The following is a 16,904-nucleotide window of genomic DNA, read 5'->3' on the forward strand; positions in this document are numbered from 1 at the left end:
GATAATGAACGCCATACTAATTTCCAAATTGTACACAAGAAACTAAAATTAAAATAATACAAGACTAACAAAGGTCAGAGGCTCCTGACTTGGGACAGGCGCAAAAATGCGGCGGGGTTAAACATGTTTGTGAGATCTCAACCCTCCCCCTATACCTCTAACCAATGTAGAAAAGTAAACGCATAACAATACGCACATTAAAATTCAGTTCAAGACTGTTGTTGGGTTGATGTTAAGACGAGTTGTATATATATAAAAATATAGTGTTCACATGACCAGTCCAGTGTGAGGTGTCAAGATGGACATAGTCAAATCTGAGACAAACAGAGGAAATAATTCTGTGATATTTGATGACCACGTATAATATAGGTTATCAAAGTTTTAAAAAATGGAGACAAATCCATCAGGTGTCCAAAAAAAACCTGTAAAGCCAGGATTACGACTGATACGGACAGCAAAATAATTTTTAGCATTACTTGTAAGATTTTATCGAGGTTTTAGCAGAACTTGTATGATTTAATCGAGGTTTTAGCATAACTTGTATGATTTAATGATAACTGATTGTTGAGGAAGATGTTTAAAACTTTCTTTATTATTAAAAGACTTTTTGAAAAATTCAATGTTTTATACTATTATTACCTGTATCTACATGTATTTACCTGTATTTACCTGTAATATTGGCGCAAATGAAAAATTTATTTTTTTGCGCAAATGAAATATCGTTTGTGGCGCAAATGAAATATCGTTGTGGCGCAAATGAAATGCCAATTGGCGCAAAAGCAGAGCACCGGTTATAGGTATATATGGAGCGGATTAAAAAAGATTAACCGTTAGGCGTCCGTTCGAGCTATCCGGTAAAATCATGAAAAACACGCTCTTATCAAGTTTTAATTTCATTTTCATATGTACTTTATTGTGGGACGTCGTGTCATCATGAATGAAAAATAAGATTGCCAGTTAGCCAATCAGAATAACGTATTATAATGAAACAAACATCTAATGTAATTATATGGTAACCAACATTCCTAACCAAAATATTTTTTAAGTGAACTGAATACCAGTAACCCTTCAGAACTAACTTTTATTTACAGTTAAAACAGCTACACCTGGTCAGAGTTTAACTTTGTTAGTAAACTGAATATCGGTACCTCCTCAAAACCAACCGTTACTTATAATAAAATCAACTATACCTTGTCCAAACAAAATTTTCTCAGTAAACTTTATGTCGGTTCCTCCTCTGCACAATCTTTATTTTTAGTAAAAAGCAGCAGTGCCTGGTCAGAGTTAAACTTTCTTTGTAAACTGAATGTCCGTTATCGGTACCTCCTCAGAACCAACCGTTATTTATAAAGAAAAAAACCGTACCTTGTACTAACATTTTTCTCTCTCAGTAAACTGTACGTTGGTACAACCTCATAACAATCCTTTGTTTACAGCAAACACACGGCAATATTTCAATTGTCTGTACCTCATAAGAACCAACCGTCATTTATAGTAAAACAAAATCCGTTCCTGGTTAGAATTTAATTTTCTAAGAAAAATGTATCTTGGTACCACCACAGAATCCCCAGTCCTTTATTTACAGCCAAACCTGCACAAAAAGTAAACTGAATGTCGGTAACTTTGCGGAACCATCCTTTAGTTATAGTTAATATAGCAATACTTTTTTTTACTATAAATGACGGTTGGTTCTTATGAGGTACAGACTGGCATTATGTTCACTTAGAAAATCAAATTCTGACCAGGTGTGACTGCACATTTTTTTTACTGTTAATTTACTTTACTTTACTGAATGTAGATACCACCTCAGAACCAACCATTAGTCAAAATTTATTTTTTCTAAGTAAAGTAAAGGGCAGTACTTCCTCAGAGATCACTGAACAGACAGTTTCCCCCAGTAAATAATCAAGCAAGATGTACGTTATATCGTGTCTTTTATTAAAGCGTCTAATGTTTTAATGAATTCTAAGTAAGCTCCACTACACAAAATGTTGTTCAAATAATTTTCATTGATTGAATAATGCACAATTTTAATGTGATTTGGGTAAAACTCTATTAAAGTCACTTTAATAACTGTGGTATCCGTTGACATTTGAATAATAAAAAAATATACTTCTCAACAAAATCTATAATAAAATCAAAACGCATCATCGTATATATTATCGGATTTAAAATAAGATATATTAGCTATATTAAATCGATATTGACCTATTAAATGTTGGAGGTATGTATCTCTGATTTTTATTATCATGTCTTCGTTTTTCTTATTAAATTAATTAGATATATATTTGTAATATTAAAATAGTTTGTTGGCAACTTATTTCACCCAAATGATAATGTATAATTCATAAATAGTTATATAGCCTATACACATGACCTGATAAAGTAATCACCACATACACATTTTTATTACACCGACTCTAATCATGATGAGGCAAAGTTGATACAACTTGATGTTTTCTTTCAGGGTCGTCGTTATCTATCTTTAATTTACGGGAGTAAGATGTCAAACAAATACACAGCTGCGCAAGCCTGATATTGGTTCTGAGAAGGTACTCCGGTTCTACACAAGTAATGGTTCTGAGGAAGTGCACCGCTGCCGTACCCTGATCTTTGTGACATTACACAAGAAAATATATAAAATAATTTTGTTGTTCAAAGTATTTTCAATATCATAATAGAACAATTTCATAATAACATTATATTAAAACAATAACATATATATGTTTGGTGGGATGTTACAATTACAAAACTACGTCAACATATAATTATATACATGCACCACTGCGTCGAGTGTAATATAATATTTCTCCACTCAAGACAGATACATTTTCGAATTTAAAACGCGCAAGCCCACGAGGCAAGCCCAGCATTTCAAATATTTAAAGTTACTCTTTTAGCTCACCTGCCCCAAAGGGCCAATTGAGGTTTTCTCATCACTTGGCGTCCGTCGTCCGTCGTCGTCGTCGTCGTCGTAGTCCGTCATTAGCTTTTACAAAAATCTTCTTCTCTGAAACTACAAGGCCAAATTGAACAAAACTTGGCCAAAATCATCATTGGGGAATCTAGTTTAAAAAATGTGTCCGGTGATCCGGCCAACAATCAAAGATGGCCACCATGGCTAAAAATAGAACATAGGGGTAAAATATAGTTTTTGGCTTATAACTCAAAATCCAAAGCATTTAGAGCAAATCTGACTAAGTTACTGATGTGAATATTTTCTATTTAGAAAAACAATGAAAAAACTGGGAAAAAAATCTTATAGTTCATAAAATCTAGTTGTCTATTTATTTGAATAGCAATAAATTTTAATCAGTCATATACATTTTTGTAATATTTAAACAAAACTTCTGAATAAGGTGTAGAGACATCGTAATAAGTAACACATAATTCCCCATGTTTTCATTTGAAACAATACTGACAGTTCAAGATATAACGGCTTTTATCTGTTAACGTCTTGACTCACATTTCTATTTTTATAACAGGTATTTGGAATTGCTCATATTTCCAGTGATGGAAGTAGTCGATACATATAGAATAATACATGGCAAAATCCGTATCGCATGATGTATCACCACGAGAAACCAATATCAGTCCCTAGGGCCGAGGATCGCGAGGGCTGATATTGGTCGAGTGGTGATACACCATGCGATACGAATTTAGCATTTTTTTTTTATTCTGTTTATCATATATTTTAATAGAATCAGATTTATGGGATATCCATTTTTGTTTTAAATCGTCTGAAATTATAAGCTATAAAAGACACGTTGGTGGACATGAGCTGTTGTCTGCTCTATGTCGGGTTGTTGTCTATTTGATACATTCCCCGTTACCATTCTTTTAAAATTCTATTATGTTTTTCCTTTATTTTTCCAGCTGACTTGGTTTTGTTTTTATAGACATCCTTATTTGCTTAATATCCACATCATAAGGCCCCCTATAATCTTATTACATTCTCAATATATGTTAAAGACCATGTATTAAAATGCATCCACTATAACGATACTGTCCTATTATTTCAACTAAAAATAACATTTATCAAATAATTATTAGATGTAGATATGTTTAAAGTTTATTGTTTACTTGGCGATGATATCAATCATGGTCATTCAAATTTGCTGAAGAGGTAAACAGGAAGACAAATATTTTTGCTTGAAAATTTGCGGTCTACATGTATTCTTACCAAAATTTAAACCGTAAAAATGTGCATTTGTGTCAAATCCATCAGGTAAATGAAACAAACTTCACGAAAATTATGACCAAATAAACAATAAAACTTCATATATTTCTAAATCTTATTGTGTCTTTTTAATGCATGAAATCGCTCGTCAAGTTCCTGGGTACTATTTCTTTGGAAAAAATATCGATTTTAGTTGAAATGATAGGACTTTTTTTTTTTAATGGGAACTCATTTTTTTTCCAGGAAATACAGCAACTGAACGTCACAGGTCAAACTTTGACGTCATTCGAATTGTGACGTCATGCCAGAAATGCGATACAGGTTTTGCGATGCGATACGGGGTATGCGATACGGGTTTAGCCATGCGATACGGGGTATGCGATACGGGTTTAGCCATGCAATACGGGGTATGCGATACAGGGTAGGTGAAACAGACTGGGGAAACGAACCTTTATTAGATATACAAAATTGCTGTAATTTGTACTAAACATCAGATAAAATATCTTGTTTTTTTCATCCATTTTTAGGCTAAATCAACACCAATGAGTAAGTAAAATTATATGTATAGAGATTAAATCGGGTCATCATTGATGCATCTTCTAAACTTATTAGCAGACTTTTTTTACATACGACTAAAATACACATATACTTATTGGAGATATGATGAGGTGATTGAATCTGTTAATTTCATCCTTGAAAGTATTTATGTACGTTTCGGCAACGATGTTTATCGACAGGTTGTAGGTAATCCTATATCTAATAATTGCGCCTCTTTAATAACACAAAAAAAAAAATGAACCTCGAGGAAAATTCCGAACGGAATGTACCTAATCATATTTCAAATGCAAAAAATACAAATTGGATGTCTAATTGTAACAAAAATAAGAAAAATATGCTTTATCGTCCTGATTTGGTTTGCAAAAAAAAATGTAAATATGGGTTCAAAGATCGTGCTGATGGATGTGAGAAATGTAAATGCAACAAAAAACGTGAATCTGTACTACAATCAAAGTGATGGGATGACACGTCTTCATTTTTATGGAGATGTTGTTTACCAACCACGGAAATTTAGAAACGATCGTGGTAAAGTTTATCGATCCGTTGCAATGATTGATAATTTAGCTGATGTATTTGTTGTTATTGGCTTTTAACTTGCCGTTAGCTATTGCGACTACTCCCATATCTGTACTTAGTGTCTGCATGCGATGTACAAGTACTTGGCCACGTCCATCCTCATGTGTTTGATAGATATATATCTAATTGTATCCATCGGAGGAGTTAAACCTTTCTCAGCTGATTTTTTATTTCGTTCTTGTGTTTTACTGTTACACAACTATCCAATTGAGGGAGGGATTTGATCCCGCTCACATGTTTGACACCGACACAGTATGTACGAATGTGCCTGTCCCAAGTCAGAAATCTTTAATTCAGTGGTTGTTATTTGTTTCTGTGCTACATATTTGTGTTTCGTTCATATTTATGTGCAAAACATAGGTTTTTTATTGAATTGTTTTTCATTTGTCATTTCGGTGACTGTTGGGGCTTACTATATTCAGTGTGGGGTTTACTCATTGTTGAAAGCAGTATGGTCACCTATAGTTGTTAATTGATGTGTCATTTGGTCACTTGTGAAGAGTTTCCTTATTGGCAATCATACCACATCTTTTTTTTATATATACATGCTATAAATTTTGCAGCTAAAGACAAGTGTGAGTATCTTTCTTAAATTCTTCAATATATAATTTTTCAATTAACCCTTTAATGCAATATTATATCCAGCATTCAATATCAAAATATTATTAAACTGAAGGTTATACAATGTTCACTTAAGAATGTAAGATAATGTATAATATAATTTGAGATCTAAACTATTAGAATACAATATACCTATCAGGTACACTCAAGACTAAAAATTTATTGATTGTTGGTTGCTTTACGCCGCATTAGCACAAAAATGCTATATCGCGGCGAAAGACTAAAAATAATGTTAATGTTATTGTAAGCTTAAAGGAACAAAACAAAAATGACCTATAGAGAACACAACGACGTTATACTTTACTTATAATGCTCATAATTCCTGAATCATGTGTATAAAAAATATCTTAATTCTGCTTGAACATTACAGCTCTTTGTCCTGATATGAGTACGTGTTATAAGTACTGCGAAAATGGGTTTAAAATTCGCGACGATGGATGCAAGATATGTAAATGCAACAAGCCATGTAAGTCGTACAATCAGTTAACTTATTTCATATTTAAATACACTTTTTTTAATGCCAAAAGTTAAATTTAGTTTTCATTCGAATTATGTGCTTGCTCATACAAAATATAAGACCTTTCAAATATAAAAGCTTACCCAATTAGTCGATAGTTACCGAAAGGTACCAGGCTTATAATTTAATACGCTAGACGCCCGATTCTTCTACATTAGACTCATCCGTGACGATCAGATAAAAAAAGTTAGAAAGCCAAACAAGTACAAAGTTGAAGAGTATTGATGAACCAAAATTCTAAAACGTTTTGTCAAATACGGTTAAGTTTATATATGCCTGAGATGGAGTACTGTTATATCAAACTCAGATTATATGCTTTCATATTACAGCCAATTGTAAAGATCCGAAGTGTGATATCAATTGCGAATTTGGATTCAAACAAGGTTATGATGGGTGTGATAAATGTGAATGCGACCAGTCACGTAAGTCTGTACCATCATCTTAATTATGCAAATGCAACATATTTTTTTTACTGTTTAATACAGTGAATTCTAATATGACGTGCTTCTTTCGCTTTGTAAACAACACTGTGTGAAAAATCTCGATATATCTATACTTAGCGCAGACTCAGCGATATAAATAAAATGGATGTTACAATATACCTCCCACGTAAATCCACATGTATTTTAATCTACTTTGCAAAAAGCTTTGCCAATTTTATTGTATTAGAAATTGTATTAAAAAAAAAGAACTTTCATTCATATTCGAATGCATAATAAAAAGAATTAATATATTGCAACAAGTTGTGTTTATTTCTTAAATATAGTAACACAGCTGTATTTTGTGCAATGTCAATTTCATCATGGAACACTTTCTCTACAATCAGGGGTTCATTAAGGGATGAAAATAAGCTTGAAATTATGTTACGATTATAAAAGCTATCAATATACTAATTTCAGTTGCAGTATAAAAACAATATTTAGTCAATGTCACTAAAATATAAACTTTTTTGTAACAATCCGAGGTTCTTATGATATTGTATTAACACGGAATTCTGAGGTAGTTTTCGTTTTGTTTTGTTTTCTATTGCATTTGATTTCAGCGAGTCAACATGGCAACTCCTTCGTTACGAAATGTCAATTTAGGATTTGACGGTAGCTTACGAGAAAACATGTAAATTAAAAATTGGAAATAATAGGTTTGAGAATCAAACATATTTTTTCTAACGGTTATTAACGAAAAAAAATCAATGCAATCTAAAGATTGATTTATGAAAATATTTGAGCTTTATCTAACAAGGAGTAAAAAAGAACAGCTACACACACGGCATACCTAACCTCACTTCAGTATTTGAATGAACTTATTTGTCCTATTTATATCGAAATAATTCATGGAAGCCATAGATTTGTTGTAAATTTACACATGGCCTGGTCCGTGATATTCGTTAATTTCATCCCTCGCTAACGCTCAGCATAAAATTCGAATATCACGGCCCAGGCCATGTGTAAATTACCAACAAATCTATGGCTTCCATGAACTGTTTCTTAACTTAAACATATCTTTACGTGGACTGTAAACATGGTTTTCTAATTGGTGCTTTTAGAGATATGTAAATGCAACAAGCCATGTAAGTCTAGACGATCAGCTGATTACTCAGAATTCAACATATGAGTTAAAGGTAAAAAACTCAAACGTCATTTTAAATTGAACTCATCAGTATGATAGAATGAAGTTTTCCTAAAGTTATTGAAAAAATGTCCACTATCGTTTCATCTCTGCTTCCAACAAGTGGACTGTAATATTCATGCAATTAATGGGACGATCGGTGTGAGAAAATAATTCTCATCTAAAGAGAAAAGTTTATGATTGGTTGAAAATCAATTATGACGTCTAATTTTCTAAGTATAAAAAGAAGATGTGTTATGATTGCTAATGATACAACTGTCCACAATAGTCCAAAATGAAACAGACATTAACAACTATAGGTCATCGTACGAACTTCAACAATGAGCAAAAAAGTTTCGCTTTGTGGCGTCACGATAAAAGGACGACCATGCTGTTTGAAGTCACGACAAAAGGACGACCTTGCTTTTTGACGTGACATGAAATAAAAAGGTTGGATGAACTTTGCTAAGATGTCGTCTACAAATCATACGTTAAACAGATTACACCACTATATCTCTTGTATAACGACATGTCTCCACTCTCAACAGTTAATTTGAAAGTATTTAAAAAGCGCGGCATGTTTCACGTTTTAAATTTTAAAATTAAAATGGCTTGAGTGGAAAAATAACACACTTGATGCTGTTAAATCTATAGTCACTGTGGTGAAATCTATAAAAACTCGTAAATGTTATAATACATTTATCTGCTTTTAAAAGTACTATAAATTGCGTTGACATTTATGACTTTTCCACCCTACATACAAATGTAACCGCAAAATCGTATTACACAGGAGTTCTTTATTACATAATCCCAACTCTTATGAATATATTAACATTATATGGGCGGCAGCAGATTATTCATTTAAAAACGAAAATGAGAGCATTTCTGGCAAATTGCTTTCAACAGACGATCAGGATCGATACAAACGAAAATGAAAATAAGATGAATGCAAAAGGTTTTAAGATTTGCTTAAATATTCAAAAACCATTTATCTCTTCTACAAATGCATGCTGCCGTCAATATACAAGTGTAACGTAAACTGAGAAATATACATATTTGCAACGGACTCCACGGAAATTTCTGTTTTGTTAACAGCTGTATACTTCTGTCAGTATTAAAGAGTAAAGCTAACCACTTGTTAACTGCCAGACATACACATGTTTGTAATAATTCAAAAGTTTAAATGTTTTGATGTTTCAGCCTACTGTCCCGTTAAGTCATGTTATTTGTTCTGTGAAGGAGGGTTTCTAATTGGTACTGATGGATGCGAAAGATGTAAATGTAAAAACAAACCATGTAAGTCTTACAATCGGCTAAATTATTCTATCTTCAACATAATTGTTTTGTTGACTAACATGTAGTATCTGGATTTTAGCTTTAATTGACAAGATGTGCATAATGAAATGTTATGTTGTTAGGTTTTGGCGTTACACCATTGAATCATTAAAGGGGAGAGTTTGGCCCCAACAAACTAGTTGAACTCCGCCACATTCTGTATGGGCTTGTTCAAAGTAAGGGGCCTGTAATTTAGTGTTTTTTTGTTTTTTGCTGAAACTATATTTGTTTTTTGGTTCATTATTTTGTTTATTATTAAGCTGTTAGTTTTTTTGTTTAAAAATGTTTACATTTGTCATTCGGGGAGTTTTTAATTTATCTGAGCGGTAAGGGTGTTGCTCTGGAAATCTTTGGAATGAAATGATTGACATAGGGGTGAATCTGTTTTTCTAATGACGATGTCTATATAAAGTAAAATAACAAAAAATACTGAACTCCGAGGAAAATTCAAAACTGAAAATCCCTCATCAGATATTAAATGCAAAAATTGATGTAAAATTGTAACAACACTATGAAATATATGCTTTATCATTACAGCCCATTGTCTCGAATAGAAAAGCTTAGTCAATGATTATACATGTATAATTATCAAAGGTACCAGGTTTATAATTTGATTCGCCAGACCCTTGTTTCTTTTACATAAGACTCATCAGTGACGATCAAATAAAAAACCCAAACATGTACAAAGTTGAAGAGCATTGATGACCAAAAATCCCCAAAAAGTGTTGCCAAATACGGTTTTGTTTATCTATGTCTGGGATAGATTATTACTATATCAAACTCAGATTATATGCTTTCATATTACAGCCCATTGTAAAGATCCGAAGTGTGATATCAAATGTGAATATGGATTCAAAACAGGTTATGATGGGTGTGATAAATGTGAATGCGAACAGCCACGTAAGTCTGTACAATCATCTGTATTATGTAAATTCAACATATTTTCTGGGTAATATTTTCAAAAATGTACACCGAAACGTCGTGATTGGTTGAAAACGTCCAAAACAATGGAAATTCAACCAATGACGTAACGTTATTTTCACTTTGGGGTACGAACGATGAAATTACCCATGATGCTTTAGATTATGAAACGTCCAATTATATGAACGGAAGCAGATCATTCATGCAAAAACGAAAGTGTAATCATTACTTTCAAACTGCTTTCAACAGACGATCAGGATCGATACAAACGAACATGAAAATTATATTGAATGCAAAAGGTTTAAAATTTGCTTAGAGATTAAAAAAACATTTATCTCTTCTACAAATGCATGCTGCCGTCAATATAAAAGTGTAACGTAAACTGAAGGGCTTCACGGAACTTTTTGTCTTGCGTATAGCTGTAAACTGGTGTCAGTGTTAAATAGTAAAGTTAACCATTTGTTAACTGCCAGACATAAACATGTTTACAATAATTCAAACGTTTAAATGTTTTGATATTACAGCCCACTGTTCCGAAGACAAGAAGTGTTATACGTACTGTAAAAATGGATTTCAAATTGGTCCTGATGGATGCGATTTATGTAAATGTAAAAAGACATGTAAGTCATTAAATCGGCTGAATTATTTCATATTCAACAAGTCACTTAAATGTAGTATCTGGACGATACATTGTAACTTAAATTGACGACAGGTGCGTGATGAAATGATATGTTGTTAGGTTTTGCCGTTACACCACTGTCTCATGTGAGGGGAGGGTTTGGCACCAACAACCTAGTTGAACTCCGCCATATGTTATATGTGCCTTTCCAAAGAAAGAAGCCTGTGAATTAGCCGGGTTTTTTTTGTTTTTTTTGTTGCTGTATATCATATTTGTTTTTTGTTCGTTATTTTGTTCAGTATTCAGTCGTTAGGCTTCTCGTTTAAAAATATCTACATTTGTCATTTCGAGGACTTTCAAATCTGATAAAGCGGTAAAGGTGTTGCTCTGCAAATCTTTAACAAGAAAGGGTTAGTATAGGGGTAAATATCTTTTTTTAATGATTTAAAGACAATATCTATATAAAGTAATATAAAAAATAATACTAAAATCCGAGTAAAATTCAAAACGGAAAGTTCCGAATCATAAATTAAATGAAAAAAAGTACAAATTGATGCAGAATTGTAACAAAACTTTAAAATATGTGCTTTATTATTACAGCAAAATGTCCTAAATTGATTTGCAAAAAGAACTGTAAATATGGGTTCAAAGTTCGTGCTAATGGATGTGAGAAATGTAAATGCAAGAAAAAACGTGAGTCTTTACTAAAATTAAGTTGGTGGGAACTGCTTTCTTTTGTCATGTCCCTGTTTTCCTCCTCAATATTGAGATGGATCTCGGCCTTATTCTTTATTTGTTCTGCGTTATGTTAACTATTGTTTGTTATTCTTCAATATATTTGTACAACGATAAAGAAGAGTGTTCAGATTTTTTTCATGTTGGTCAATAGATAATTTTAAACATTCACCATTGGATGAAATACGATATTTCTACACTCTGAGTTATATTTTTAAATATTTTTAATATTTTAAATCTTAAAGTATAAATCGGCTTAGAATAAGCGACATATATTATAACTAGTGTTTAGTGACATAGTGACTTCAGTATGTATATTAATGAAATTTATCCTGCTGAACTTACTTTAAATAAAGCTAATACTAATAATGACCACTGCCCTTTCCTCGATCTTGATATCTATATCACTAACGGAAAGCTGAATACTAAAATTTATGATAAAAGGGATGAGTTTTCATTTCCTATCGTTAATTATCCTTTTTTAGATGGTGACGTTCCCTTGTCACCATCTCACGGTGTTTATATTTCTCAACTTGTACGATTCGCTCGTGTTTGTAACAATGTTTAAGATTTTAACGAGAGAAATTTATGTATTACTGAAAATTTATTACACCAGGGTTTTCGATATCACAAACTTTTATCTTCGGTATAAAGACACCATTCGTAAATATAGCTCAACATGCAGACTTTTTATACGTTCAGGTATTTCACATCCAATTTTTTATGGAAATATTCTTTATAAAGCACAAAGGTGTCAGTATTCACCTCAGAAACTTACAAAACCTTTAAATAGACTGATTAAGAAGGGATATAATTACGATACTGTTGTCAAGTCATTAAAGATTGCATATTTTGGCGTTAATATTGAGTCACTGATAAGGTCTTTGCGTCGGAACTAAAGACATGTATGCTAAAAACAGTTGTTGGCATGACACGGGTTATGTTCTTCTCATATATGTTATGATGGTATGATACTAAACCCCTTACGGGAAGGATTGTGCCTGATGTTCATATGATGAAATCATAATCTTTCAGTCAGTTTAATTGAAGTCTGGAGCTGGCATGTCAGTTAACTGCTAGTAGTCTGTTGTTATTTATGTATTATTGTCATTTTTTTTATTTTCTTTGGTTACATCTTTTGACATCAGACTCGGACTTCTCGTGAACTGAATTTTAATGTGCGTATTGTTATGCGTTTATTTTTCTACATTGGTTAGAGGTATAGGGGGAGGGTTGAGATCTCACAAACATGTTTAACCCCGCCGCATTTTTGCGCCTGTCCCAAGTCAGGAGCCTCTGGCCTTTGTTAGTCTTGTATTATTTTTATATTAGTTTCTTGTGTACAATTTGGAAATTAGTATGGCGTTCATTATCACTGAACTAGTATATATTTGTTTAGGGGCCAGCTGAAGGACGTCTCCGGGTGCGGGAATTTCTCGCTACATTGAAGACCTGTTGGTGACCTTCTGCTGTTGTTTTTTATTTGGTCGGGTTGTTGTCTCTTTGACACATTCCCCATTTCCATTCTCAATTTTATTTGCTGCCAAGTACACTTGAAATGCAATATTGATAGATTGCATGGTTAGGAATTGTCAATTAATAAAAATTGAGTTATGGTCTACAATAGATATGATTTTTTGGGGGAGTATTTTACGATAGGCATAAAAAGACGCATACTCATTATTTTGAATAGACTATAATTATAATGATACAAAAGATATGTTATAAGTAAAAGTAAAACAGAAAGAGACTTTCATTTTATTTTGCATGCTTTATGTACTGGAATTTACCATGATTGACGTTAATCAATGGTTAATTCGTAGATGCTATTGAGATTGTTTTGATGTAAATGTCTTTTGGTTTTGTGAGTACTTGTTTACTCCTTTGTTTTCATTGTTATTGTCTTTTGTCATAAGTATTTCTTCCATGCGCCTGCATCCGTCTATTCTCAATCAATATATGCTTTTGTATTTCTGTTTCAGCTTGAGTTGGCATATTCTCAAGAAACAGCAACTACCAACGAATACTTGCAGATTTTCTTTAACAAATAAATCATAACTTGCTGTTCATATACTTAATTGTTTATGTTTTGTGCCTTTTTTCTATTGTGATAAAATTCCTGATACAATGAATAGAATAAACAAGAAGTTAGAAAAGTTAGAATATTTTTCAAAGGTCCCTGCAGGCTCATAATTTGATTTGCCAGCCTCGCGTAATGTCTACACAAGACTCATAAGTGACGCTCATATCAAAATAGTTATAAAGCCAAAATAAGTAAATTTGTTAAAGAGCACTGAGGACGTACAATTACAAGGGTTTTTGCCAACAAAGCCCTTGTAATCTGGGAAAACAAAAATCCTTGGTATTTCGAATAACTCATATCTTTTTGAACAGTAAATCTTTAAAAAAACAAAAACATATAATTGATTTTTATGTCATCACCGAGGTGCTGACTGAAAAATCATATTCTATTGAAGTATCAGTTTTAAAAGTTAACAAAACATCCATTTATGAAAAAAATAGCTCGGAATAAGGTACAAAGTAAGTGTTTTCTGATCTCGAAGAAACCTCCAGTCTAGTACTAGTGAAATCTAAATCAAGTTATCCTGACTCGGTCGTCTCTAATAGGCAAATTGTTATAAAACTGCATATATTGTTCAAATATTTGCAAAGAACACGAGTAAAATTAATATAAATGAGTTTTTGCATATTCAACGGTGTCATGCAGGGTATGGAAATTTAGAACAAGATGAGTCTTTACATCAATTTGGCCTGAATCAGTTGTCATTTAAAAATCACAGTTCCCTAGTTCCACATGAATGTTACACAAGTAAGTCATGCGAGCAGCTGAAATCTTGTTTATTGTTAGCTTAAATGTAGTGACTGAACTTGAGCATTGAATGACGAGATGAACATTATAAAATGACATTTTGTTATTTTGTGTCTCATGTTAGAGAAGGTTCGGCACCAACACACCTTTTTAACACAACATATCATAGTTGTAAGCCGTAAGTGTTCTCTTTATAAAATGTTTTACAACTGTGATTTCGCGGACTTTTTAAACTGTGTGGTGAGGGTGTTGCACTGCAAGTCTGTGTAATGGAAGGTTAACATTTGTTTAGATATCGTCTAGTAATCATTAGAGAAACAGATGTCACACTTTATATCGTGTATCACGATTATTGTCCACTCAATATTTAAAATGATCGGTAAACTTTCTTTTCACAATTTAAAGTCAAACAGTATCGATTAGAGAAATATCGTAAAATATTTGAAGGGTTTGTGAAATATTATTCTACGTGTGAACTTTCTATCCTTATGAATCTTTATCATGTTTACAATCGCATCGTCTAAGATACGCGTATATACTTTTTTAAAGTATTTCAATTCCGTATCATTTTTGGATTTTTTTTATTCTATATACAAATTTTAATCAAAAAGACTCTTTTAATTTGCGCTTGCATGCTATTGCATGGAATCTGATTTGCCAACAATAAGTTTAATCGCATGATTTATTCGCAAATTTTCTCGAAATCATATTTGCAATATGCGTTTTCTTAATACCTTTTTATCCTTTCCGAATTAACGTATGTATACATATATAAATACTCTGTTGGTGTCTTTCTACTGCGACCTGCTGTTTCAGCTCTAGTTATCTTCTGATCCAGACGAAGATAAGCAAGATGCACATGATGAATAAAGTATTGTGTTAGTTCAAGTAATTGTGACGTCGTCACAACATTTTTTTTTAAATCGCCTTTCAATACCGACATACTCCTGACAATTATTTGGATTACTTTTGTGAAAATAAAAGTTAATGTTTGAATCTCATTTCTAATAAAGGTATCCATTTCAGGATAATATACACGTCACAAAAATACGTCGCTGTTTGTGGTGTTCTGTTGTTAAAGGAAGATGACCGTTGCTACTCTGCGGTTTACATGTTGAATTATACAAACATATTATTTATTTATGCGATTATCTGTGTTGCGTGTTCTTGTGTGTGTTGTTTCTATGTATGTTTGCATTGTTTCTATTGTTCCATGTTTTCCTCTTATGCTAATTTAACAAGGGGAAGCCCATACAAAAGGATAAAATTAAATCTTCTCAATTAACGGCCCAAGTAATGAACAACTGACATATTCACAAGAGAGCGAGCTAATGACAAAAAAAGACAGTGAAAATTAACACGTCAGAATCAACTTCGTCCATGCTTCTATACTAACATCCTTTTTTGCCCTGATATACTTTATTGACAAATAAAAAAAACATGAAGAATGTAGATTAAGCTATACTTTCAGGTCTCAATTGATTGTATACTTGTAGCTCATCAGGTATTTAAACATGTATTATATTTTGCTTTTTGTATCTAGTATCTTATCTGTCCCTCATAAAGGTAAATAAAAAATATTGTGGGACGGTCCAAAGCTTTCATTTATGGTTAATTAATTAAAACAAAGCAGAATGTTGTAAAATATAGTAAACATATCAGAAAAAGCACTGCACACAACACAAAACAAAATGGCGAGTCTACAGTATATACAATATGACGCCAACGCTCTAAGATAACTCAGTGGAGTGCGGTTAGACACTAAAACACAAGAAAAAACTATAAAAGTTATTGAAAAGGGTTCCATTCATTAGATCGATTTAAAGTAGAAAAAACACAGACCAGACGTGGGAGGTTGTTTATGCAACCTTAAAAAACAAAACAAACAAATAAATAGATAAACTATTCAAGACTAAAACAAAAAAACATCAGACTCGGACTTCTCTTGAACTGATTTTTAATGTGCGTATTGTTATGCGTTTAATTTTCTCCATTGGCTAGAGGTAAAGGTGGAGGGTTGAGATCTCATAAACATGTTTAACCCCGCCGCATGTTTGGGCCTGTCCAAAGTCAGGAGCCTCTGGCTTTTGTTGGTCATGTATTTTTTTTAATTTTAGTTTTTTGTGTACAATTTGGAGTTTAGTATAGCGTTTATTATCACTGAACTAGTATATATATTTGTTTAGGGGCAAGCTGAAGGTCGCACCCGGGAATTTCTCGCTGCATTGAAGACCTTTTCTGGAACAATAGTATAACATCACAACATAGAAAAACACACTATAAAATATCAATTGGAAATATAAACTCAATAGAAAACCTGTTTATTGCAAAAGCGAATGGACGGAACTATGAACTACATCAAATGTTAAGCAACAAATTGTTCATTAACCATTAGCACTAATTTGTA

General features: G+C 32.5%; 1 protein-coding gene across 1 annotated transcript; it reads left to right on the top strand.

Moving 5' to 3' along the window:
* Positions 1-6,223: 6,223 nt before the first annotated feature.
* On the top strand, positions 6,224-10,345 carry LOC134727460 (antistasin-like). The gene is made up of 3 exons (XM_063591843.1): positions 6,224-6,401; positions 9,258-9,353; positions 10,200-10,345. The coding sequence occupies exons 1-3, from the start codon at positions 6,320-6,322 to the stop codon at positions 10,343-10,345; spliced, it is 324 nt and encodes a 107-aa protein (XP_063447913.1). The 5' UTR covers positions 6,224-6,319.
* Positions 10,346-16,904: the final 6,559 nt, after the last annotated feature.

Source organism: Mytilus trossulus, chromosome 8 (assembly GCF_036588685.1).
Source record: "Mytilus trossulus isolate FHL-02 chromosome 8, PNRI_Mtr1.1.1.hap1, whole genome shotgun sequence".
Classification (NCBI taxonomy): domain Eukaryota; kingdom Metazoa; phylum Mollusca; class Bivalvia; order Mytilida; family Mytilidae; genus Mytilus; species Mytilus trossulus.

What these genes read in the sequence shown, in the direction of transcription:
- LOC134727460 (XM_063591843.1), top strand. Translation starts at nt 6,320, where the DNA reads ATGAGTACGTGTTATAAGTACTGCGAAAATGGGTTTAAAATTCGCGAC. An exon ending in ATGTAAATGCAACAAGCCAT is followed by an intron (nt 6,402 to 9,257) that starts GTAAGTCGTACA and finishes TTGATGTTTCAG; the next exon opens with CCTACTGTCCCGTTAAGTCA. An exon ending in TAAATGTAAAAACAAACCAT is followed by an intron (nt 9,354 to 10,199) that starts GTAAGTCTTACA and finishes TTCATATTACAG; the next exon opens with CCCATTGTAAAGATCCGAAG.